We start from the raw sequence: 27,498 nt of genomic DNA on the forward strand, positions 1-27,498 counted from the left end.
ACAGGTCAATTTGTAGAATTGCTTCAATGCTGACAATGTACACAACAGATGTTGGCAGAGGAATATAGTTACTAGAGACTTGGGATTGTACTTTTCAATATGAAGTATATAAAACCAGAAAAGCTTTCTATAGACTTGAATGTTTCATTTAGCAATGCAATGTCACTTGCTTCCAGCTTTCTTATAGGGTTGTGATGATGAACAGGATAAAATGGGCTATTGAATAATACAAAAGGCATATTCAGTACCAGAATATTTCATAATATTGACTATCTGTTGCAGTGTATCCAATTTGGAAAAAAAAATAGCAAGCATACATCGTTTTTCTTTGTAAAGCTATTTTAGTAAATAATACTGATTTTTTTTTAGTTGATTTACATTTTAAGTTCAGTTTAGAGGTTTGCTTTGCTATGCCTTTCTTTTAAGAACAGTGTAATGTGGTTTTTTGCTTGGTTGAGGTCTATGGCCTTTTGTAAAGGGCTAGCAATTAGTAATTCCATTAGCTGCTTCCCCTGTATTTGCCCTGTTTCTAGGAAGGCCCTCTTTAGCTTGGGTGATTTTGGTATGATTTTCAGTAAGTTGTATGTAAGAAGCAGCAAAGGAAAAAGATAATAGATTTCTTCTGTGCGCTCTGTAAAAATAAAGCCCATCTGTCTGAGACACTCCTCTTAGTAGACAGTACAAAAGTGTAAGTAGGCTACTTCAGTATAAAACTAGGGTAGTATCAATATCACTTGGATTCTTTGGCCTCTGTAAGCAGGAACTTTATAGTGATGGAGCTAACCATACAAAAGAAGAACTAGGATGGAGTGCATGAATTATACAGATTATTGGAGAGAATGTTCCTGTGGATGTCTGTCAATCATGTACCATACAGACTTTCTTTAAATGTGTGGCTGTACTTGACCTCTTGGACAAAATCTGTTTGTCTATCAGCCTTCTTTCTTTTTTAGTTGTCTTATTTTCATTAATCTTGGGCAGGACCAAACCTATTTCCTTTAAATAAAGAAGGTAAAGTATAGTTATTTTTGGAAAGTTCAAAAAAATAACTCCAAGACTCCATTAAAGAAAGTCCCGTTCCACCGTTCCACACACACACCCCCCCCCTTCTCCCCCCTCCTAACACTGTACTCCAAGCACCTTGTAATTAAGTGGTCCAGAAGACACGTAACTGCACTTCAGTAGCAGTTACATTCACCACGTTTAACTAACTAGAGAGAATTTCAAAGCAGCACATTAATTTTTGCAGACATTTATGTACATATAACTTTGGTAGCAAATGATGACTATAAAATACTATATATTTTGCTGCTTTTCCCTATTAAAATTCAGTACAAGTCTGCCTACAACTAGATTTACTTGGTCTCCATCCGGAAATTTTCTTGGCTACTTCATGTCATGTCATCCACCCCAGGAAGCAGGTGAACAACAGCTTGACTTTATAAGCTGGGCAAATCTCCCATACAGTTGAGGTGAGGCTTGTTTTGACATGACGCTTAAAGTACGTGAAGCTTAGTACATTAAAATGGTGAAAACTTAGAAGGAATTGAACAGTGCAAAACTTTGTTTATTTATCTTAGAATGTAAGAGAACGTTATTTACCAGTGGACTTGTTTAAAAATGGTATTGACTGTAATAGGCTCCACTGTGAATTAACGCAATAAACATTTCTATACCATAGTTTTGTGCTTGCATATTTAAAAATATATTGCATCAGTGGAAAAAATAATTCTATGATCATCTGTATGTTAATCTGTACTAATCACATTTATTGTGTATTATGCATTGGAGAAAGGGGCTACCTGCTAGACTGGAAGTCATACAGTTTGCTTTTCAGGCAGTCACCCACTTAGTCATCTATAATTAACACAGCTATGCAAATACACAGTCTGTTTCTCTTTTTCTTTGCGATCTTGAGCCTTTTTTTTTTTTTTTGAAAGAAAGGTATGGCCATGGGAAACAATTAGCAGGCCTAAATTTGCATATTCAATGCACAGCAGTGAGACTTGATGAAAACAGCTTTGGAGGCAAACGGCTGCTTTACTTAGTCCATCTAGTTCACTTGCTTTTCCAACGCCAGCCTGTTACCCTCTTTTTTCTCTGGGTGCCCAGGTCACCCTTTTATTGCCAGAAGTATTCAGGTGGGCACATATTGCTGCTGCTCATGATGATGCTGGCTAGCTCCTTCTCTCACATTTGAGGGAACTGATACTGATCTGGTGATCCTTAAGGATTTGAGATGGTAAGGAAATCCATGTGTATAATAAATTTGAAATTAATATTGAAAGCATTAGTAAGTAATTGTTGTTTTAAACCTGAGCAGATCTCATGATGGCTTCAAAGGTCTCTGGGTTTGGCTCAGTGAGTAGAACAATATTGTTTTTAACGCTGATAAAGTAGGTTTTTTTTAAAGTTCACAACATGTTGTTTCACTCAGAATAACCACCGCAAGCCTCGTCAGAAGGTGGTGTCCTTGGTGATTCCAGTTTAGGTGAGTGCGGGCTGTCACAGGATTATGGCTGTGGTAGGTGGAGTGAGCGCAGAAACACGTAGTCATGTTGGACTGGATGGTTAGGGATAGACTGAAATATTGCCAGCTTTGCTGCTGAAGCCTGCAGAGTGAATCTAGTGAAGCCACTAGATTCTAAAACTGGTTTAAAAATCACTCTTCTAACACTTTGTTTCCCATGAACAGATATCAGGCGATTAGTGCTGCTTATCCCAGACTGCTAAGAAAAAAAACCAAAACAAACAGGAATTTTCTGACTCCATGAGCCAGCTAGAGTTTAGGCCATACTTATATGGTTACTTCACATTGACATTTTTTCATTCTTATCACTTTGTTCCCCATCCCTACTGTCCCTATGCAGGTTTGTCAAGGTGTGTAATCCTTTGTTCTGTGGGTCTATAGTATCTCTCGTCTCATGACCGTAAGCAGTTTGATGCAGGGAGAGTCTTCATTGCACCATGTGAGTGAAGAGTGCGCTTTTCATCTTTATTAAACTACAGCAAATAAGCTGATTCTATCCTAATGCATTATGAAGTATCCTAAAACCAATTAATTATTCTCCTGATGCTCTGTGGAACAGTGTGTCTGTGTGAGATGGTCTCTTCCTGTCTGTCCAGGCAAATGACATGAAGTGTATACCTATATATGTGTGTGTGTGCAAATACTGTTTCTGAAAGGTAAAATAATATAGATTTTTATCTTAAGTGTGGTCACTATGCTTTTTTTTATTTTTCCCACTGCATCACTTCTGTTTCTCAATTTTATTTCCTTTCAAGCAAAATTTTCATCCGTGAAGTTGCTTGAAAGTTTTAAATGAGTGACATGTCTGTTGATTGAAGACTCGTCCACCAGTGGTATACTAAATTCACAGTGTCTGACACAGCTAATCCCTGGATGTTCATAGAGCTCTTTGTTGATTTCTGTGCCTGTAGCACTCAAAAAGAAACTTTGGATTTTTTTGGGTTTTTTTTTAAACTGTGTTTTCATGTTTCCATCTGGAAAGATAAGAGAAATTGAGGAAGGAGTACAACTACAATGCACAGTCCCACTGTTTAGTTTTATTCTCTTGCATTACCTTCTCTTGCAGATACTGCATGTTTCAGATTGTATTACATAGTATAGACCAGAACAGGGGTGATTTTGAGAAGAAAATCACTAAAAAAAATTGATATAAAGTGAAATTAGATCAATCATGTTTTTAAAATGTGTATGCAGAAAGCTTCTAAATATGTATTGCTACTCATGGAGGCAAGCAGTGCAGTGCTCCCTGCCCTACTGAGGCCAAGTCTCTAGTAACAGCAACAAGGGGGAATATTTAGTGTTCTAAAGGAAGGGAGATGAGGACTGAGAAAGTACAACTGGCATTTCCATTTTTATTTTGTTTTAATTTAGCAACATGCCTTGTTGGTTTGTATCAGTTCATTTGCAAATTGAGCTCAGTTTTGCTCAAGATTTGTTTATACTCTTAGTTTACCCTGACATAATTTTAAATCATACCTGGTTTATGTTGGTCAGTCTGAGACTTGCAGGTCTCTTTGGCCTTAGAAACACATGTTCTCTAAAGAAAGGATGGGTAGGATTTTACTTCTGGAAGTCAAATGAATGAAACGTTTTCTTTTCAGACCAGGATAACAACAAAGTGCTGTTGCATATTTAAGTAATCCTGGTAATGAGATCGTCCACTTGACACTTTGATCAGGACATGTTAAGCTGTTGAAAAATGTCTTACAGCCTCACGTTTAGTCTGATTTTTAAAAGTATATGATTTGCTAACATATGTTGTATTCCCCTTCTCCTTGGAAATGCTGTAGTGCCTTTGTTAGGTCACCTAGTTTGCATGCTGGTTTGACACAGGAAGGAGAAAACAAATGCTGTCAGACCCCTAAGCAGTAGCAACTCAGCAGGATGTCTCATTCAAGACGCTTACGTTGTTCTCATACATTTGAAAATTATTATGTGTTTTTGCTCATAAACACCCCTTGGACATTGAACTCTTCTTCCTCATTACTGTTTGTTTGTATACTTTGTTAATTAACGTACACTTTTTTGGTTGCAAGGCTATCTGGAATTGGTTCATTTTTAATTGTTCTTTATTGTCAGTAATGAATTTGGCTTAGAGCAAATGAAGTAGTGAAATATGAAGAATTATGTGTATTTTACAAGATTTTATATAGCAACATATTTAATTTGTATAGTTGCAAGATGAGTATATTCAAACGAGTCACATATTAAAGCATAATGGTTTGAAACCAAAATAATTATTTCAATTTGAAGCTTGGGGTTAGCTATGTTTTGAGACTTTACTGTAAAAAATGAAAGTTTTGATTTAGCATGATAAATAAGTCCCTGTGCCTGAAAAGACTAATGTATGTGCTTAACTTTAGTCAATGTAAAGAGCTGGCATACTCTGACTTAATTAAGGCCTTATGCTGCATGCAGAAATACAACTGATGTAAGACCATGGGAGCTCAACGCAGAGACAGGGTCCTCCCACCTGAGGCATGAGCGAGTGCTCTGGGGAAGCCTGGGCAGGGCAGAAGGGCAGCACTGGAAGGCTGTGCTGGGAGAGCAGGAGGCAACACGGGTCGGGCCAGGGCAGTGCTGCTTGGTAGAGCTGGCTCTGGGGCCCTACCTCTGAGGAACCTCACCCTGCGCAGAGTGGGCTTCGCTCGGCCCCCAGTCTGTCTTTCTCCTGGTTGGTGACGTGAGGAGAAGGGTGTTTGGGGGATTTTTCCTTCCTTTATGAATGTAACGCGAGGACTGTTGTTTGAAGTTCTGGAAGAGTGTCTGTACCGATGGGGGTTTTGGTGTTTTCCTGCAGCGAGGATTGCCCTAGGAACGTGGCAGTTTTTAATGGAAACACTTTTTTTCTAATGTTGCTGTTTCTGACAGTCATTTTTTCTTTTTTATTGCCAGCCCTCTGGTCCCTATTCCTTTGTCCTGCTTCATCACTTTTCATATTGAATTTTGAGATCATACACAGTATTGCCCCAAACCCATTTGTTTTCATTCTTCATCCTTTCTGTGCTTTTGTAATTCTGCTGAACTTATTCTCAGCATTTCCTTTTGCCAATTTTTGCTTGGTAGCTGTTGTTACACTTTCCTCATTATTATTAAAAGATCTGTCACCTTTCCTTCCTTTCAAAAAATTTAGCTGTTCAGAATAAGCCAGGGGAGACAGACTGTGCCATTGACCTTGGTGTTTTGCTACCAGTGAAGGATGAAAGATCAGTCAGTATATTTTTTGAGTTTAAACCCTTGTTTCTTCAAAAAATAGTGAGCAGTACTCTTTTTTTTTTTTTTTTTTTTTTTTGAGATGTAAATCTGAATTGCTATTTATTTTTGTTTAGTTGGAAGTAAACTACTTGCAGGGATGATAATAAAGGAATTCACCTGGAACTGTATTATTTTCTCCCGTACCGTTAAAGAAATAGGACTGATTTTGAATAATTACTCTGCAGAGGGACTACAAAGGGGAAAGTGGTATTCAGATTATTTTCATTATTTTGGTTTAGCAGGAGGTTTATTAATATACAGAGCATGTCCTTTCTTCACAGATTATGTTAGGAGACAAAGCAGTGTACTGTGTAGTGAGATTGCAGGTCATAAGTGGGATATTGGTGCAATACGTTACAGCCCTTTCTCTGACAGTCCACAGACAGAATAATATCTAGAATGAAAACTTTGCAATGTTCATAGATTCTTCCACCATTTCTAGCACTTACCCATCCTCAGTTTCATGATGAAAACTTTCATTGCTAGAAAGAATTTGGAGAAAATACAATATGCCTTATTTGTAACATTTGCTTTATGATTGTAGATAATGAGTTCAATACAGGTGACTGCAGCTATACAGAATGGAGAAGGGACTAAACGTTTACCGACAGCATTTTTACGAACAAATGTGATTCTACAGATAACCCGATGTCATGGGGTTTTTTTCCAGGACTTCTGATGGTGGAAAGACGGTTGGTACCATTGAAGTCAATCTTGTGAAGATGGGAGAGCTAGAGGATGGGGAAACAGACCACATCACAACAGATGCCCAGGATCAAAAGGTAGAAACTGAGTTCATTGTAGAAAGAATGGTCAGCTGAACCAAATGCCTAAATCACTAATTCCAAGTTGGGTTAAGGATTTACTAAAACAATATTGGAATAAAGTACCACGTACACTTAATTTCCCTAAACTAAAAACAATTTTTCATTAAAATGTATAGAATAATACCCTATCCTCAGTTTCCTAGTCCCTCCCCTTCTTTAGGAAAAAAAAAAAAAAAAGAGCTGATTTTGACCTCAACTGACCATATTTAATCAGTTCCAATCAAAAAACGGTCCATAGAGTTGCCATAAATCTGACTTCTTTTTCCCTTGGACAGTTCCTCTGTTTTCTGCCCTTGAAGTCCTGTTCATGTGGATTTTTATGTGCAACCTGTGCCCACAATACTGAAAACCTGGAAAGAATGGCAGACAGGCAAGCCAAAGAAGAGGTGAATCCTCTTGTAAAGGGGCAGGTTCAGCTGCACTTCATGGGAGCACATGGTGGGGAAAAATCAACGGGAGGGATGATTCAGCAATGGTGCCTCAGAGTGCTAGCACAGGGCAGTGTTGTCCAGAGGGTGTATGCAGGGATTCTAAGCTGGGGTGACCATGGTGTGGGATAAGAGGAAGGATAGAAGGGTTTGGAAAGAGCAAAAATGCTCTGAGGTAGACAGGTTGTTGCAGGCAAAAGGGGTGGAGACTGGAGCTGGAAATTATATGGGAGGAGTGGATTTGAGAGGAATGGAGGACCAAAGGAGGGAGGGAGGGTGAAACGGATGGGATCTCCATACAATGACAAGAGGTTTGGGCTTGGGAGAGATTCAGAAATGACTGCTCAGAACAAGGAAGTCAGCGTTTCAATGATTTGCAGTTAACAAAAAAGGTCTTGTTAACTGGCTCCCTGACTGATGATAACTGACATAACTGTATAGAGTTGCCTCCTCCTGGTATCTCTGCCTCTGCAGCCCCATTCTCAGTGTCAGAATTTTTACAGCCCTGATACTACAGTGTATTGCTATATGCCGTGGTGTATTCTCTTCTTCATGAAAAAAAAAAAAATTAGATAATGTTACAGGGAATGTAAAATGAAGGACTACATTTTCTGTTTAGAAGTAACATATAAGAATATATATTTGGAGAAAAGGGCATTGTTCTGAATATCTTTTCTACCCAGCCAACACGTTCTGCTTTTGGGCCAAACTCTGAGGAGAGACTTTACACTTCTTTATTCACCATTCTTCTCAAAGGAGTTCAATGCCCTTTAAAAACAATGGACCAGTGGGATCAGTTCCAAAGAAGCCAACAAATGCTGTGAAATCTTTCTGGTTTTGTATTATAAAACTTCCACAAGATATGCGACATGAACTGTTTTTTCAGCCCTTCGTTTTGCTATTCTTCCATTTCAAAATGAGGGATGAGACTTCTTATAATTATTTGAGATGTAGTTAATGACCTGTGTCTAGCCTGGTGGAGCCAGAAGGCTTTAACAGCATCTTTCTAGGGGGTTCTAATACTTGTCAAGAAGGACCAGCCTTGTGACACCTGTATTTTCTGTGGTCTTTAAAGGAGTCCTTACTTTTTATGAATTAGTTTCATCATGGAGTCTTGGTTTCTATGTTCGTAGTGAGGATGCAGTTGTGAGAATGTGGAGTTATTGAATTCAAAGAAGTAAACTCTGAATTAGGTTTGCTAACTCATTAGATGAACTATGTGCAGGGAATTCCTTATGGAAGAGTAAGGTGATAGTTAAATTCAGTCTGACATATCAACTGGTAGAGAGTACATCACATCTTGCTCTTTGCTTCAAGCTCTGCAGTAGAACATCTAGAACTTGGGGAAGCCCTGGAAACAGAACTCCCTATCACCTTTAGAGGCTGTTTGGGTTGGGGTTTTTTTGACTGGCGGGAGAGGAACATTAAAAGTATACTTCCTAGTACATTTAACATAGTTTTACACTGGTTGATTTCTCCATAAACTTTTTATACTTTCATACACTAATCCTGTCAAAGTAGTCTTCCAATTCACTTGTATAACAAATTACTTTAATCACAAACCACAAGCGCATTTTAAAGACTTTTTATACTTCCTACTTTTCACTTGTTTAAAAATTCATGGAGTCCTTTCTGACACTGTGCATGTGAAAACTGCCTTGTCAAAAGAAACCTCTCTGAAAGCACAGAACTTGTCAAAAATTATTTTAACCACTGCCATTGTATGGGTAGAAAACATTTCTGTTTTATTATGGAATACCTGTTCATATTTTGCCATTTTCTCTGCTATAATTCTGATTGTGTTACAGTATGTTGGAAGAAAGATATAACAAGAGTAAAGTAAATTATAATCGTTGGGAAGTTACATTATAAGTGATGGTTTTTCTTTTTGCAATTTATAAACTGCTATGAATTTCCTTGTAGCACCTGAGTGTATTACATTTGTGGTTGCATTTCTTTTGTAGTGTGCATTGGTTCGTGAATGTACAGCCACTGAAGGCATAAGTGGAAGAGACAACCTGCCTTCATTAAATGCAGGTAAGTATTCTAACATCCATAAAAGATGCAATGCTCTGTCAGATCCTGAAGAAATCACAAAGATTTTGGACAGAGCTCTTAGAAGGCTCTTCAAATGATGTGTATTTTTAAAAGTTTAATATTTAAATGTTTTATACATATTTGACAGTATCATTTTAATGAGAAACGTGAGGAAAACTTTCAGAAATGTATGTTAATTATGCTTCCTGAAACACTGCTAAAATCTCCCATTTTTTACCATTCAAGACTGTCGATGACTTCAGTGGGCATGGAATTAACCTTATAAGTTTTTGTCATGTTATTGCATGACATTCTGTTAAAGCAATTTTGCATTATTTGTAACTGAATGCCCTGGAGAATTAATCTCTCTAATAGCTGATGAAGTGACAATTTTAGCTTGATCTGGAAGCTATATGTCCTAAAGTGAATGAAGCTGTTGGCAAGGCATTCTCAATTCTAGGTCAACTCTGGGCTTGCGTGTACAGTGTTGAACTAGATCTATTTCTCTTTCATTATACCAAGAAATACTACATACTGATATGCTGCACTGTTAAAGTTTTATTAGCCCAAGTTTATGAATCTCCATTACTCTGCAGTAACAATGTCACAAATAAGTTATATCGGTCATCTGAAACCACAGCGCTGTCAAGAATTTGGTGTATTTGCTGCATACAGTTGAGGAGAAATGTTACTGAAGTTTTAAAATCTTTTAAAACCTTTACTGAAACTTTTTCTTATAACTTCACTGATAGGGAAGACTTATTAGACTAGCTGTGCAGCCTGAAGGAAGCACTAGAACCCTCCAAAAAATAGGCGTTTCCATGTATGTGTGAATGCTGTAATTTTTTTCTGTGGTTTGTTGAGACTAGATCAGAAGCAGGGATAGATTTCTTCTTCAGAGCTGCCATTTCTTTTCATCAGTTCAATGTGAGACTAGATGTGTTTGTGGAAAAGATATTAATGGAAAATTACTAAATGCACAGGAACTACATCTGGCTCTGGAAATTCCTGAGCTGAAAATAACTGGAGGCAGGGGGAGTATCTTGCATCACTGGGTATCTTACTTACGGTTCTTCTTGGAGACAAGATACAGAGCCAGTTGAATGATTTGGTCTAACTCAGTGCAGCCATTCTTTAATTCTGAGTCTGTACGTCATACAGATAAGTGAACATTTCTTTAATGTCATTAAAGAAATGACATTTCTGTTCAGAGAGAATGTTAGTGATTCACAACTGATTTTTTTTTTTTTTTTTTTTTTCGATTTGCTGCCTTCTTTGGGTGGGTTTGATTGGGGTTTTTGTTGAGGTTTTTTGGATGAGGAGATGCTGTAGTTTAGGGAATGTATTTTGGTGGAACTTTCAAGGTCAGTTTTATGAATAATGAAGCCTAGATCACTTTGTCATGAGTATTTGCACATGATTCTACAGTATATCTAGACAGTTATACATTACAGAATTTAAGTTCTACATTTATTGTTCTCATATGCAAACACACAACACAAAACCAAAACCCCCACCCCACCCAACATTGCTAGGATTTTTAAAGTCAAACATACTTAGAAGTTTTTTGTAATTTTTTTTGTTTTTGAAAAGAGTTGAGAGGAAAGAGCAGAACTGAAAATGCACATGCAAGAAATGACAGCATGCAGGATATTGGAAAGAGTTTTCAGTCACAGGAAGCTTGTTCTAATAAATACTTATCCTTCAGTCTGTTTCCTGTACTTGTGACTTCCTCTTCTCATCCCAGCATTGCTTCCACCTCCCTCCTGACACCTGGCACTAGTTCCAGGTTTTGTCAGTCCCACTCTTTTTTTATTAAATACCCAACTTATTTTCTTAGAAAATTTTAGCTTTGCCCAACTAGTTAGACTTCTTCCCCAGGATGCCTCCATGACTGGGCTTCATATGGATCAAAGCTCTCTGCATTGCCTGGAGACTGGCTTTCTCATATGCTGCCCTTAAGCATATTGTACCACACACTAGCTCTGCCCAAAAACACATTCATCCAGTCTGTATGAATGACATGTGCATGGTTTTGTTGATATTAGAAGTTGGAAAGGATGCAAGAATTTTCAATGAAGGTAGACCCATAGTGCATGTGTGAGACATTAAGTTCTAGTTTTGCATTTTTACATACTGAGATTTCTTTCCCAAGGCTTATGTCATTGTCAGGACTTCATGGATTGCCATGGATATGGTAAAATGCACATCTCTGTAAAAGATTTACTATTAGAATTCAAGTTTATAAAGCACAGAACTTTTTACTGCAGATTTCTGGCCTCATTCTATGCAGCTGGACCACCTAAACTGAAAATTTCAAAAAATAATCAGTTTCAGACAGACAAATTTTGGTGTGGCAAAATTAGAGGCAATCAAAACAAGGACTGAAGGGAAAGGAACAATATCAGTAATGTGGTAGAAGTATATTAGAGGCAACATGATAACATCAACATTGTCTGCACTACTTTTCCTGCAGTGCACATATAGAATTATCTACAGTACGTTATGTATTCCATATATATATGTATTACAACACTATACACATGTACTTAAAGGATTTCAGGTTCTTTCTGTCTCATGTTGTTTATCAGGCCTTCAAAACTACGAAACTAAAAAAAAATACCTCTATGTGAGTCTTTAAGCCTGTAGGCATAGGTGCACATTGCCATTCTTCTGAAATTTAAATCTTAATATAAGGAACTCGCAGCCCTCAAGTGAGTTATGAAGCACTTATTGAGTGAGTGGGAATGGGTATCATATTTCACAGAGGCTTAACACTATTCCATTTATACCCCAAGAGATTGAATTTATATGTCTCAGATTTCAGTTATTTATTCATAACACTGGAGAGTTTGTCAATTGTTTGCATGTAAACACATTGCACTTTACAATAAAAAAGAAAATACAAGTAACTGAAATTAAGCAGAAATTAAGCAAGTTGAAACTATTCTTCCTGAAATGATATGCATACTACACCTATGCTACAAAGACAGATATAAATAGAAACACTTAGTAAATTAGTATATGGCAGCGGTGTGCTTTGATCTATGTTCAGTAGGGAACAAAAATGAAAACAGAGTATTCAATCTTTTATTAATTTTTTATTTTAGTTGCAGGGGAAGCAGTGTGAAGGGTATTGCATGGAATGAAAAGCACAGAAATCTTTCACTTTAAAAATGGGAATGTCCAAAAATATGGATGGTTAAATATATGGCCATTGTCTTTTATGCTTGATGCTATAGAGAAGGGGTCTTAAAATAGTTTTTCTTTGTTTTTAACCACTGCAGTTCATCTTGATTTTTTGTTTTTCTTTTTCCTCAGTGCCTTTCATGGTCACTGTCTAAATACATGAAGAATTACTTTTATGAAACTTTCATTCATTTTAATAACTACTTTTGAAAAAAGCCAAATCTATTCTTACCATTCTTACTGTTTGGGTGGTTTTACATGCCTTCTAGTTTTCTTTTCTAAACAACTTGTTGTAATTAAACAATTGTAATTGGAATGCAAAATACATTTGAGATTTTTATGGAATCACATGACTTCAATAGTTATGTTTATGAGAAAAACATAAAATACTGTGTGGCTCCTATTGACAGCCTCAAGCTTTAGCAATACTGCAAATGGGAATTATTTGGATTCTTTGTGAAAACAAAATTCCTGGGCTTTTTTTTGAATTTGTTAATGAAATTGGAGAGATGTTTTGGCTCTTTTTTAGAACTTGCAGCATGCTTGAGATTATCCCCATCTGAAAATTCAGCCTCGGAGGTAGTACCTGAAAAGTAGTAGATTGAAAGTTGACTTTTAACATTTTCATAATGATTCTTTGTCTCCCCTGTTATCATGCTGCAGGCCTATTGGGTTTTTGTTTATTTCTGTTTTTTTTTTTTTCCTGTTATCATGGTGGTGATACTGGGGAGATGGGAGGAAAGAGATTGTGGAGCTATGTATTTGCATTAGGTTCTCACAGAAAAATGTGTATTTTTGAATGCAGTAGATTCTGAGTGCAAATTTAAGGGCTGTCCTTGGAAAAACATCCTTTGATAACTTCTTAGGAAGTAGATATAATAAGGTAAAATAGAGAAAGGAGCCTTTAGTTTCTGGGGCATCATCATTTGAAATGTCCTGGTAGAAAGTAGCAGCTTGCTTCCTAGTGAACAGGTGGCACTAATAAAAAAAAAAAAAAACAAACCCAAACAAAAAACCAAACACCCCAAACCAAACAAATGGAAAAAAACCCCCAACAAAATTATCATCTGTTTAGCAAAGCATCTGTTTAAGGGCAGACCTGAACTAGCCCTTAGTTTCTTGAGTTCTCCCTGTCATCTGAAGATTGTCATTCTCTGACTTGTTAATGGAAGATGACTGGTGCCATATATCTATGTGGATTGACAGAGGTGGTCAATATTATTGACAAAACTGATTTTGTTGATTAGAAGAATCTCAGCAAAAGAGGAGGAAAATAGGAATGCATTACAGCATATTTTAATCAAGAAATATGAGAAAGTGCAGACGTTGGGTATATGTTCATCATAGGCACAGGACTTGGAGATGATTTTTTTTTTTGTAGTGGAAAATAATTAAGTCTGGTGAGGATTCTCAAGCTGTAAAATGTGTATAAAGATGCTTGAACATTGAGGTATTTTGGGTGTTAGTAGTAAAAAAAAATAGCTGTTATTCGTATGCCGTATCTATCAAGCATCTTTTAGGCTTATTGATAAACAGTAAGTCAGAATTTAGTTTTTGTAAGTAAAATCACTAAAGGCAAAATGATTCCTAAAAGGTTTCCAGTTTCTCATTGAAGACTAATGATTAAGAGATCTCAGTAGAATGATAGAAATAGAAAACAATACATCTACAATTACTTAAACGTGATTATTTACAACATTCCTTTCTTTATGAGATGCCAACAACCATTTTATTACAGCTATCTTTGAATCTATGGTTATGTTTTAGACCTTTCCTAAAGGACTTCTGTTAAAAAACAGTTTGATTAGATGGACGGGACAGTTTGTGTATCTTCACTAACTTGGTCTGTGGTTTTCATTCTCTATAAATCAGCCTACATAGACGGTAATGGTGGCAGCAAGTTGTGAAGCTGAAATTTCTATTAGTAGATATTGTTTTGACAGCAACAGTTTCCTCGCAGTGCACATGGGGAAATGCATTCCTTTGAGTTATAGACCATTCAGTGGCAGATCAATGGGAGCCTTCTCTGGCAGCTTTTTCCAAAAGGCTGATAGGACAGTGCTGTTGGAGGATTTGGATGGCTGTCCAAAGTCATTCTGAGTTAGGAAGCAGTGGATGTGTGTTAAATGACAATCATTTGTCTCCAAGTAACCTTAACAAAGTAATCAAACAAAACTTTTCTTTCTCAGCTTTTCCCCCATTTGCTCTTTCTGGAAAATCAGTTACATTGGCGGGGGGGAGGAAGGCAGAGAGAAGTTTCCCACCTTTATTATAAAGCATCATTGTGAGAACTGAATGAAAATGTAGCTGACATCTGAGAGCTTTAAGATAAAGATGGTGTGTTTTAGGCATAACCTCCCAAGACATCAAGTAACGTGATTTTCCTATGTCAAGTTACAATAGTAATCTGAGAACAGTGTGTGTGACATATTTACAGGATTGTTACATTTTTTTCTGTGTGGTGTCAGTCTCTTGACCATGTCAAGTTTCCTTTAATGTAGATGCACACCAGGTATTTGTATTCATTACTTCTGTGTGTGCATATCATGGAGAAGATGCATCAGATATAGCTAAACTCTGAGATATGCTTCACTTGTCCCATGCAATTTATTAGCAATGTGAGTGATTCTAGCAGATGGTAAGCGATGGCATTGACTGTATGTGAGTTCATTGTTTATTTGTGCTTTCTGTTTTTCCTTAAATGTAAGAATTGAGAACATAATTTACATTCTCGTTACACTGAAATACTAAATTCACAGCATACCTCCTGTGTGGGTAGAATGTGATTTATCTACTGTACTAGTAAAACTTTTGTCCTCCACATGCTGCTATAATAAATTAAATAAAAATTTAATGTTTTTAATAGAATTTTAATGGTTCTAAAATTAATTCTGGAAGCGGGGGGGGTGTGGAATAACGTATTATTTTTGGATGAAATTTTTGTCATAAATTTTCAGAAAGTCATATAACCACACTAAAGCAACGATATAATTTTTCCTCTCTGCAGTGTTAAAAAACCCAATCTGCAAGTTATATAGATTCCCTACTTCTGACAACAAGTGGATGCGGATCCGGGAACAGATGGCTGAGACCACCCTCTCTTTCCATGTTCCTAAAGAACTGATCAATCTGCACATAAAGGAGGATATGAGAAGGTAAGGAAGAAGAAGTAGCAATAGTAATTACTCAATTTTGTTTTTCAGAGTTGGAATAATGTAAGTGATGAGCTAAAAATATTAATTTGTAGGATGAAATAGGCAAAATACAATAATATTTTTGGCTGCTAAGAATTTACAGCTGTAACTGAACAACAGAATTGATTGCTCAGAATTTTTAGGAATCCAGTGACTTCATAAGGTCTGATTAATGAACTGTGCTAGAGTGCAGTCATGACTTCAAATGTGTAAGCACCAACATTTAACAATATAAATATCCTGAAAAGTTAACACTTTATAAAGAAACAACACATGACAAGGGTGTGAACTACATTGTAGTATAGGCTCTGTGTATGGACAGTGCTAATATCATAGAAAACATTATGCAAGCAATGGAAAATTACATATTTGTAGTTAATAAAGGAGCAATAATATAGATCCCATTCCTCTAACTCATGTAAATTAGTTGGCATAAGAAAAGGATACCAAAGTAGTGTAAGTATGAAACCTTTGTTCATGTTTGGACTTGTAATCAGGAGGGATATCTGGGGATCATTACAATATGTATGGCCCAATAAAAATAGAGGGCAGGGAGCACAGGTGTCCCCACATCCTTTGTATGTCCAAATTTCCACTGCAGTGGCTAAAAAGGCAGCCTGTCCTTGAATACTAGTAAACTGTGCAAATACAACTGCACAAAAAAGCAGTATTTTAAGCAGTCCAAGGCTTGGCTGAAAGCATACCTTCTTGTTCAAATGATAATGGAGGGTGTAGAAGATGATGTTGCATCTTCCGCTGTGAAAGTTGCCTCACATGTAGGTGGGCATCTGGTCTCACGTGTAAGAGTAACACTGAGCTAGTGCTGCATCCCAGAGCCACCCTGTGCACTTTCAGGTGACTCCACATGAGGGGGTTGCCTGTGGTTGTTTACACTTGTTTCTCCTGCAATAGGAGCTTCTTTTCTTATTCACCTCATCTGCTGCTTCTGTATGATCTTTTTATGCCAATAGAACAGCATGTGGGAGACCAGAATATTTCTTTTAATAAAGTCAATGGACTGATACATACTTATGCATGGTGATGATGGGTTATAAAAAACATATGAATTGTTATAATACTTTATTTTATTCATGTAATACTGTGTTTAGGCATTTATGGTCTGATCTTGTTTGAGAATACTAATGTGTAAGGTTTTTTTAAATAAGCAATAAAAATAGATTATGCTGACTTGTACCATTCATACACTTCCCAGATTTTCATTTGCCCCATGGGCAAATGCCTTTTAAATGTTAGAGGATTACTTCAGCCACTTCTGCTACTACTGCGTTCTTCTCTCCAAAGGCGTAATGCTAGTAATAGCACTTGCTGTTATTTCATGTTATAGCATTCACCTCCTTGGAAAAAGTCATAGTAAAGAAGCAGCATGGCTTATTTTTTTTTAAATCATTATTCAATACTCACCAAAATAAAGAAAAGTTTTAAGAAAGAAACAGAAGTAAAAGTTGCTCAAAGATTGAGGCAAGTGGTTCTTCTGACTGCCAATGTGGTTAGTTGTTCAAACCTTGTAGTGTGGGTGTGAGACACACACAAAGTGATTGTAGCAATCTGAGGGAGGAGGTAAGACCAACCAAGAGAAGCAACGACTTGTGGTAGAATATCACCAGATGGTAGGAACAGGGACATCCGTGTCACCTGTCATCACATAAGCATGCAGGTTGGAGTTTCAGCTTTCTATGGGTTTTGTTTTTTGAAATAATTCCAAAGATCTGTGTTCTTGTGGACTCCTTACATTTGTAAACTAGTAAAACGATGTTAGGAGGATATTGTTATATTAGTTCTTGAACTTGTGCAAAACTTACACTGTACCATCTTAAGGCTATTCTCTTCTGAAGTATTCTCTGCATCTTTTTTCCCCAGTTAGTATAAAAGAATAAATACTTTTGTCTCGGAGGCCACTTCTTATAATCCTCAGCCTGATTCATTTTATTCGTATCGTGGCTACAATATAGTCAGGTCTGAAGCAATTACCGATACAGAATATCCAAGTGAAGTGTTAAATCCATTCAGTATTGTGTTTTAAATTGTAATTTAAATTCCCTTTACTCATAGCTCTTAAGATTATTTATTTCTTGATAAAATGAGAGTGTTCATTGTTAACCAAACTTTTTCATTTACTGATGTGTGATGCTCTGGAATATGTAACCTCTAAGGATGTTTAACTTTGTTTTTCAACATGAAATAATGTTTTGAAGGATATGCATGCATTAAAGATTTTATCCTTCCAACCTCCCTGGAAGAAGTTTTAATAGGAGCTATATGGTCATTTTTATTTTTCTAATAAGGGTCATACAGTCTGCTTTTCTGGTTTTTATTAAGAAATTATTTCTGTTTCCTCCTTGAGGTTTTCCAGTGAGTCCTTTCTCCTGTTTTAAATATTTCTTCACACAAATCTTGTCCAGATTTTTTACATCTATCGTGCAAGATTAGCCAAGTAATTCTTTGAACCCAATGATTATAAAAAAGACTTAATAGTTTACAACTTGTTCAGAAAGTTTGTTGACCCATATAATCTAAGCCTGCAGTTGTAGATGTAAATTGTGTTGCACTAGATCAGCACAGCAGGAGAATTAGGAGACTACAGTAAAAGCTGCAGTACACGTGTCTTTCAGATTTGCCGTTAAAGGTCTTTTGAGTCCCTTGGAACCAAACTCGGCTTTGGCTGAAAGGAAATTCCCCCTACTTACAGCTGAATTTGGCCCATGGCATTTGTAGTCACAACCCATATACAAATTTCATGGGTAAATTGCTGAACTTGCCTTAAACTCTCCCTCCAGAGTACAAAGCACACTCAAGCTTTCCTCCTGCATCAGGAATGGTTGCCCTGTCCCAACTCCAGCAGCCTTTTATTGTGAAAATGTGTGCTGTTTGTCTGTTTTCTGATTTCTTTCCCGTAACATTACAGAATGAGGACAAAGTTCAGACTGTCTGAAAGATATGTGTTTTTCTACTACCTTTTAATACACAGCTTCTGTAGAGAAATGGAGACCCAGGCAGAAATGCCATGTATTGGAAGTAGGCATTGATTTTTCTGGACCCTTACATGCTATTTTTTACATTACTTATTTTTGAGCAATTACACTACAAAAACATTGTATTGATAACAGATAATAGTATAAAAAAAAATTATTCTGAGTAAACTTACCATGACTTTTGAAGCTGTTTGAACCAACCACATTTAGGTGGGTGCTGTTAATATACTATCCACTTAAGGACTTTTAAAACTGTACTTCAAGTAACTGCCTAGCACAAATGTTCAAAGTAGTAACTTTTTCAACACTTAAAATTGCCAAACGTGTCAGTAAAATGTAGCTCAAATACATGCATATGCAGTATGTACCCCATAATGCATCAAAAAGGATGTAAAACCTTTCTTTCCTTATTCTCCACCAGTTACTTGTATTTGTCTACATCCATATACTTGTATATATGGATGTAAGCATAACTTGAATTTTTGAGTAGTGTTTAGATCATTTCGGTTTAAAAAACATTAATTTATAAATTAAAGGATGAAATATATTGTGATGTATGAGCCCCACATAATTCTCTGTCCTCTCAATTTCACCGTTCATATCTAATTTTGGAAAAGTTGGCCTCTGTAGAAGTCTAAGAGGAGTTTTCATATTTTACCTTACAATGAGGTAAAATTTGCTGGGCTTTGCTTTGTTATCAGGTGTTTAAAGTTGTAGTGCATTGGAATGGAGTAACACTACCCAATTTGTTCTGTGATTGTTACCTCTACGTAACATTAACTATTATTCAGCAGTGCTGAAAGCTAATGTTAGCTTAGATTCTGACAGTCCTATCAGAGAGCATTTGTTGTTTTCTGCAAAATCCACCTAGGTTTTAAGACTCCAGAAAATCATTCTGTACCAGTCAGCAATGCTTCTCAGAGTCTGGCTGCTAACATTTCCAGCTGGTTTTGCTCAGTATGCCCCAGTCTTAAGGAAATCCATATAGAGCAAACAGTATAACTTGCAGGTCTTATTAGAGCCTCCCACGTTATAATGAAGGATAATACAAATCCAAAGCAAAAAATAATCCTTTCTTCAAGATTATTATTATTTTAACACACTTAAATTCTGTCACCACAAAAAGCATTTGAATTTGTACATTGTTAACTAGAGATTTTGCACTTACTAGTACTTATCTGTGGTTCTAATAGCACTAAGTTGTGTATAATTTTGTCAGTTCATATCAGTGGGGGTGCAGAGAATATAAATTAGAGATGCTAAGGCATTAAGGTGATTAAAAAAGCTTTGTACAGTTTTGTTATGTTGCTTGTGTCATAAAATTTCCTCACTGTTTATTTTGAATGAGGCACTCTGATTAATAAATTAGGGAAAAATAAAACAGAAACCCACAAAACTGTTTAAATGCTTGAGTAATCATGCAGTTAATAATGTTATTAGTCTTGTCACGTATATGATTCCCACTGAAAGTTAGTTATAAGCTATGAGAGTAAAGCGTTTATGCTTATATAACTGAAGCAACCTTGTCTTAAGCTGATTCCAATGTTAGCTCACGAAACAGTAGAACTTAAAAAACAACCAAACACCTAAACCGATTCTGTATGCCATTACTAGTTACTAAAATATAATTTAGGATTAAAGTGTAAATTCCACAGATGCCATTCTGAGAGTGAATTTCAGACTCTTTGCAATCATGTGATGCAGGAGAATTATCCTCTGCTATTAAGTGCAAATCATAGAATTAACCTTAAATGATCATGCTGTTTGAAGATCTTGAGTCTTTCAGAGATAAACCCAGGTAATAAAATATCCTTAAGGAAGGGAAAGAGTTTTAAGGCAATAAGGAAGAAATTGGTTTAATTTAGCTTATATGTTGTCTACACTTCTGGGTAATAAAATGGGGATTGTGGTGAATAGAAATGCAGAACTTAAAAACTCAAGCTCTCAGGAACAGTATAAAATATTCAGAAGCCTTTGCAAACCCCAGTCTTTTCTCTACATATACACAGAGGAAACAGGTTTTAAAATATTTTGAATGTGTTTGGTGGCTTGGTTTTTGGGGTGGTTGGTTTGTTTGTTGGGGTTTTTTAAAATGAATGTTTGTAAAAGGTAGGCCCAACCTACATTTTAGTTTTTAGTTACCTGTCAGGTTACGCTTAACAGAACCTCAAATAGTTTTGGGAAATTCTGTAATAAGATAAAAATGGCAACTGTTTTCAAAAGGTTCTAAATGAAAACTATGAAGAAGGAAGGAAACAAGGAAGGAAAGATAGATATCCCTTTATTCATTTTTGTGGTAGCTTACCCAGAAGGGATTAAATCCTCCATAGTAATTATTTGTCTGTTTTAGAAACAATATAATAAAAAGGCTATGATTCTTTTATTTCTGGAGAGAATGTTATATTGTTTTGACGGGTTATTGTCTGTGTATCACAGGACCATAACTTGTGGTAAAGAAAAATGAGAGTAATTTTATCTACTTCTATTCTAGAAAGATGAAATGGTTATCCATAAACATGTACACTTTAAAGTAAAATTTATCAGGAAAAATAATTCCTGTGCTCCTTTCCTTAAAAGGAAGCTTTTAAGCTTCCTTTACTTATGAGTGATTGAGTCATGCCCCAAAGCTTATGGTGTATATTTACTACAAAGCTGCTGTATGATAAATATTCAGAACTTCGTCGCCTTTATAATATTATAAAACCTTTGCAAATACAATCTGCAGAAATGTCTTACCTTGTTTTGAATCCTGCTAAAGCACTTTGCTTCTGATGTTTTGTGAAAGTGGATTTCAGAAGCTAATTTTGCTTGGTGGTGGCAAAAATCACTTCCTTTTTCTGGTTTTGAATTTGTCACGTTTGTTTCACTGGGAACTGCATCACTGGATTTTTGAAGCTGAATGAATCAAAAATTACTACTTTGTCTTCATACAGCATTTGTGGTTTATGTGCTTTTATCATATGTCCTCTTAATTATCTCTTCTTCATATAATTACACTAATCTTTTCAACTTCATCTTTCAATTTGTGAAGATTTGTGCTGTGTCCTTAATGATGCAAATGGCTATTCCTGCTGTTCGCTTTTCTGAGACAAAATAATCAGATCCAAAAAAAGTTCTTTGATGGAATGCTGCTTTCTGACTTATCTTGCTCTTCTTAATATCTTGTTGCTGTTTTTTGCTTTATTTTGATTTTACTCTCACTGACCACGTATTTTCAGTGTGCTTTCCATAGTGGTGTCTGGTCTGTTGAATGTAGTGGTAGTTTTGCAAAACCAAGTTCATTGGGAGCATGACTGCAGTATTAGGACTTTCTTTAAATAACCATTGAGTATGATTCATATCACTCATTTAAAGTACTCCTTACAGAATTCAGTCTTCTGCATTTTTAACATTAAATATGTTTCCTTTAGACTTCAGGTACTTTTAGTAGTTTACTATAATCATGCACCTAAGGTGTTCTTAAAAGTAAAATTAAAAAAAAACCAAAACCAAACAAAACATGAGTTGGTAAATCAAAAGGCAGAATATTAATTTCAGCCTTGGGTGCTCGACCATCATTTGATAATGGGCTTCATCAAACATTTTCTTGGAACAAAAACATAGCATAGTTTTACGTCAACTCTAATGGCAACAGTATTTAACGGCTAGTAATGTCAGAAATGTATTCAGTCATGCAGTGTTTACAGATCTCTGGTTGCCTCGATGTAGTTGTGCATAAAGGAAAGCACGGATGTTTCAGTCCAGGTACAGAGCCTCCTAAACCATCCTGCATACCAGTGTAACAGCTTGCGCAGTAATAGTGCTTGCCATCAGCAGGGGAAGGCTGGGCAAAGCACCCACCAATTGTAGTTATGAAAATCAGTCTGAGTAAAAGAAGTTGTTGGTGGGAGCCTGGAAGGACATTCATGACATTTCTAGTAAGTGCTGTGGGATCCTGAGGAGTCTCATAACTTATTCTTAGAATTTTTCATCTCTTTAAAATTGTGTTGTGTTAGCACCAGTGATCATTAATCTTTATACTAACAATCAGTGTGGCATACTGTGCTTTCAGCAGAGCAGAATCCAACATTGTATTTTTCTCCCACAATGGCAAAAAAAGAGTTTTAAAGAAAAGGCTAACAGGTAGATTTTAGATATTTTTAATGGGGTACTTCTTCCAACCATAATGGCGAAAGCTGGTATAATTGGTCTACTAAATGAAAAAAATGGATATGAAAATCAGAAAGTACCTGAGAAAGGCTTAAAAATAAGCTAATTAGCTAATGTTTGAAGTGGAGGAGGAGGAGGGATGGGACAGACTGTTTACATCCATATTCTGGTTACATACAAATGGGGCAAAATTATGTCAAGGACACCAAGGAAACAATTAAAATTGAGACACGCTCCTGGGTGGAGATTTCCATTGTTCACTGACATTAAAAACTATCCAGGAGACAGTTTGAAGAGCTGAAGAGAAAGATGCAAACGAAGCTTGGATTTGATTCTGTAAGAAGAGTTGAAGTTGATGCTGAGCATAGTATCTGTCATGGTGATGAGTGCAATTACCTGGAAAAGACTTTGAGACAGGATTTGGAGTGGGAGAAAAAGATGATAAATAGCTCTATTTTAACAATATTGAGTTTGCTCTGAGCTTACTGCTGTGTTGACAAACTATTCAAAATTCCGTGGCTGCATTGAAAAGGTGAATCAGTAACCAACTTGCCCTCTGTAGAACCAATATATGTTATAAATATTAATTTTCTTTTATAGCACAATTGTTGTTTGACATGATTACTGGTTGAAATGTGTTTTTAAAGTTATTTAATGAAATAATTTCTGGTATAATAGAACTATTAAAACAAATACAAGATTTTTTTTAAGATTGTTGTTGTGGGTGTTAGCATGAACTATAAGCTTCCACATTTGAGTTTATCTTTCTTCCAATCTGTTTACTTTTGGGAGGGCCCCTTCATGATAATGATAATAAAGCTTGGTACTATGGAATGTTGTTGATGAAGCTTAGATATATGAAAGATAATTCTTATTGCAGCCATAATCCAGAGTTGTACTGAATCAACAACAGCAGTGACAAATAGTAAGACATCACAAGGCAAAAATAGTTTCTAAATCCCATGTTTTATATATTTGTATTTGAAAAAAAGAAAATGTGCAAGAAGGCTATTTTTGAAAGAGTAGTGTCTATGCCATATAATCCTGTTATGTCATGAGTTTGATTTTGCTCTATTTTCAAATGAAAATAAATTTAGAGAAGGTAGTATTTAACATTTCCATGCTAAATATTGCCCCGATCCAATGTCGAGGGAAGCTTTGATATGATCACAAGAGTGAGATTAAGACTCAAACAAGGTCAAATGTCGAACACCCAAAACAGATTTTATTATTAAAGGTGAAGAGTGGTAGCGATAGGACAGAATGGAAGGAAAAGACAGAAATCAAACAAGCATCCAGGATAGAGTCACAAGAATAGTCACCGCCATGGATCCAGCAGTGCCCTGTTGGTCCTCAGTCTTCGGTTCTTCGCTGGTGGGTGCAAACAGAGCAAAGTTTTCTGTTGCCTTTTAAGTTCATCTTATCAGCTGAATCACATACTAGACGAGGAGGGGAAAGTATTCCACAAATTCATTTCCATGAGAGATGAGGAAAAAGGTGGAGCATGGGTTCTGCACATGCATTGAGGGGGAAATGGGGTGTACCACCCCTTGTCCAATGGACCCAGTGGTCGTACTCACCCTGCCCACCTTTAGTTTTTCCTCTGTTCCCACAGGTTTTTGCTGACTTCATGCTTCCTGAGCAGTCATCTGGCTTCTGGGGCAGAAATGCTCACCTCTTATCAGTTCAGTGGCGAAGGCAGGAAGTCATTAGTAAGGCGGGCATGGTGTCTGGCATACACAATAGAGCCACAAAGTTTCGGTCTTACACAGTGGAGCCAGTGATAAGAGGTACCTGTGCTTGAGGGGAAACATTTGGTTTCACTGAGTCCATGCCTCCCCCATTGAGGCTTATCTAAGGAGTTTGACAATGCAACTGCAAGGCAGTGGGGGGTGCATCCTTCCATACACTCCTGCTTCTTTGGATGACATTCCTTAGACTAACCGAAGGCCACAGTTTGTCCTTGAGATTTGTTCAAGGTGTTACTGACACCACCCCGTGACTTGAAGCACACACACAAGCAAGCTTTGAGACAAATCATTTGACGTTTCAGTCTTTCACACATTTGCTCTAGATTACTATAAAACTGCACGCTTACTGTATTAAAACACTGCAGATGTGTCTTTTTGTGACATACTAGTGGCTGTATTTTGACTGCAGTGATGTGTATGTGTTTTCGAGATGAAACAAATACAAGCCTCCTCAACAATGGTAAGATCAGGATTTGACATTCCTTGAAAACATGTTAAAGTTAATATGGTGGGATTTGAGCTTTCCCTTCCCACTGCTGTTAATATCAATGGAGTTAACTCATAGTCAGCCAGTTAAACCAGTTTTGATTTTTGGTTGGATATTTTAGTCTGACATAAGGAGTTTCTACTCCTGCTGTTGCTTGACTTGAGCATGCAACGAACAGCTACAGGAGCAGGCTTTGCTAGAGAGACCAGAGCCCCAGCAGTAGGTTTTCCCTGGGACAGAGGGCTTTGTGGTGTGTTGATGTGCCCACCTCTCACTGTGTATTATTTCTCCGATCTTTGCAAAATACTGTATTCCTCTATAGGAGGAGCAGTCAAGTTTTGAAGCTCAGCCAGGTCCAAATGTTGTTCTTAAAACTACTAAAGACAACATAAATATTAAGGGCCAAAATATCTTCACTGAAAATGCATAAAATTGCATACTCTGTCAAACATTACAAGCTTTTCTTAGGAGGAAGCCTTGAGATTTTCATTTAATGGGATGTCCTATTATATTTTAAGCTGCTAAAAGCTTGCAAGGAAAATGATGGTTGAAAATGGTTTTGTCTTCTTACTGTAGATGATTCTTATGCTACAGCATTGCCAGTTTGTATCGATGGAGGAAAGTTGAACTGTTTAATCTACTTCTATTCTTCGACTTGAATGAAATAGAAGAAAAGTCATCATGGCATTAGTATAAACTCCCAATGAGTTCATGTGTTGTAATCTGTTTCCATTTTGATACTTTCAAGGGCATGTATAAACAAAATGCTTCAATTCTGCTTCAACTTCAATCTGTTTAAATTTGGTTGTTGTATTAACCAGGAGCAGAATTATGCTTATATAGCTTATACTAACACTGTTCACTCTAATGCAGAGCTAATAATGATGGAGAAAACATCAGTGTATCAGTGGGGGGCTTTTCTGTTTAAGAAATAATTTTAAGATTTTTTTGGCTAGTGGTCATAACTGTTGCAGTAAGTGTAGTTCTGTGTTCCCGTGCTGCAGTGTCATTGGTCTTTTTCTCCCTCTTTCCATGGCCTCTTACCCTGTTTTTCCTTTTTCTTCAGTAATTTTCCGATATGCAAGAGCTGTTCTCAGGAAGCCTCTTTTGAGCCTTTGAAGAATAGCAGTGAAACAGTTTGCTTGATACTTTGAGGAAAATGAGGAAAACTAGTTGGTTGTGTTGCAGGAGTTTTGTCCTGAACAATTCCAACTGTTTAAATATGAGATCTTTCATTTTCAGTTTCTTTAAAATCAGGTCCCCAAAGTGTCTCTGGGATAGATATAGGATGAACTTTGCAGGGGGAGGAACAAACAGAAAGCCCATTGTACTGTAACTATGCTTGTTTGTGTAGGAAATTAAAGTGATCTCTATTTCGCTCAGGTCAGCTCTCAAGAGTGTACAGGAAAACTGATAATTTGCTAAAGGATTTCCTTTTGGATTTTCAGTGACATGTTTGGTTACTATAACGGGGCTGTTTTGACCTGTGAACACAGCTGTAAGGCTGAAGATAAAGTGTTAGGGGACTGGTGAGGTTTTTTTGTTTGTGTGTTTTGTTTTGAGCACTAAAGAAATGTGGTGAGGGCTGGTATGTTGGTTAAACTGACTTGTAGAAACACTCCTAGAACTGTGTTTACAATGTGTATGAAAGTATCCAAAGAGTCGAGTGTATCAAAACCGCTATGCTTCAAGTGTTGGAAAAGGAGCAAACTTTGTATTCTTTACAATGGTGTTTAATATTTCTTCGCAAGAAGTTATTTTGCTGTGAACATAGCTCTCTGGCCTGGAAGCCTTCTTATCTAGAGGGAAGAAATAATGTTTCAGTTTGCAGGCTATTGTATTTGTACCAAATGAGTTTTGAACACAAGTTACTGTATTATTCACTAATTTGACATTCTTTATTGCGTAGCTAAAAAATAGAGCTGAAATCAGCAGATTTCACAAGCGTCATGAAACCAGATTTTATTTCAATTTGGAAGTGCTTTTGATTTTTTTTAACCAACTGGTTTTGGATTAATTTGAATGACTGTTAATGGATTAATTAAGTTAACTAGTGCATTTTTGCCTTTTGATACAGGAATCAGGAACTTAAAGACTTGGGAGAACTTGCTCCTCACTGGGACAATATGCGCAGAAGTGTTATTGCTCACTGTGATCAGATGTTGAGCATGTACCAAGATACTCTTGCAGAGCTTGGGAAGCATACAGGTACGAATCTGTGATTCTATGACAGTAGCTTCTCCTCTTCTGAAGCAGTTAAGAATTAATCAGATTATTATTAAATATTGGTGTATTCAGCAGAAAATAAACCACATTAAAATGAAATATTTGTCATTGTATTTCTGAGATACTCACTGGTGTCCTGTTTCCTCATCTAAATTTTTTTCATGCATTCCAGCAGTTTTTCACAGTTAACATGGTCCATGGTTACAGCCAAAAGAAATTGGAGAAGGGGATGCTTGTGTCTTAATTGCATGTTCCCTTGAATATACTGCTCTGCTAAGTATTGAATACCCTCTGCCTATTGAAACCAGCCTTAGAGGCAGTTTTGTCAGTTTTTCTTGAAACCTAACAATTTACATTCAATAGTCTACAGGATAGCAGTAACATCTAGCTGTGCTTTGCATATCCTTAGTGTAGTAGTTGTCATTGCCCATGTTG

General features: G+C 36.6%; 1 protein-coding gene across 5 annotated transcripts in view; it reads left to right on the forward strand.

Annotated features, from left to right (window-relative positions):
- Window positions 1-27,498, forward strand: part of INPP4B (inositol polyphosphate-4-phosphatase type II B) — a 330,214-nt gene that overhangs the window by 202,953 nt on the left and 99,763 nt on the right. For all 5 annotated transcript variants that reach the window (XM_074905028.1, XM_074905029.1, XM_074905027.1 and 2 more), the window contains exons 11-14: window positions 6,456-6,567; window positions 9,005-9,077; window positions 15,274-15,421; window positions 26,915-27,045. In XM_074905028.1, the coding sequence (XP_074761129.1) occupies window positions 6,456-6,567; window positions 9,005-9,077; window positions 15,274-15,421; window positions 26,915-27,045 (464 nt within the window). The remainder of the gene's footprint in view (window positions 1-6,455; window positions 6,568-9,004; window positions 9,078-15,273; window positions 15,422-26,914; window positions 27,046-27,498) is intronic.

Source organism: Athene noctua, chromosome 4 (genome assembly GCF_965140245.1).
Source record: "Athene noctua chromosome 4, bAthNoc1.hap1.1, whole genome shotgun sequence".
NCBI classification, from domain to species: Eukaryota; Metazoa; Chordata; class Aves; order Strigiformes; family Strigidae; genus Athene; species Athene noctua.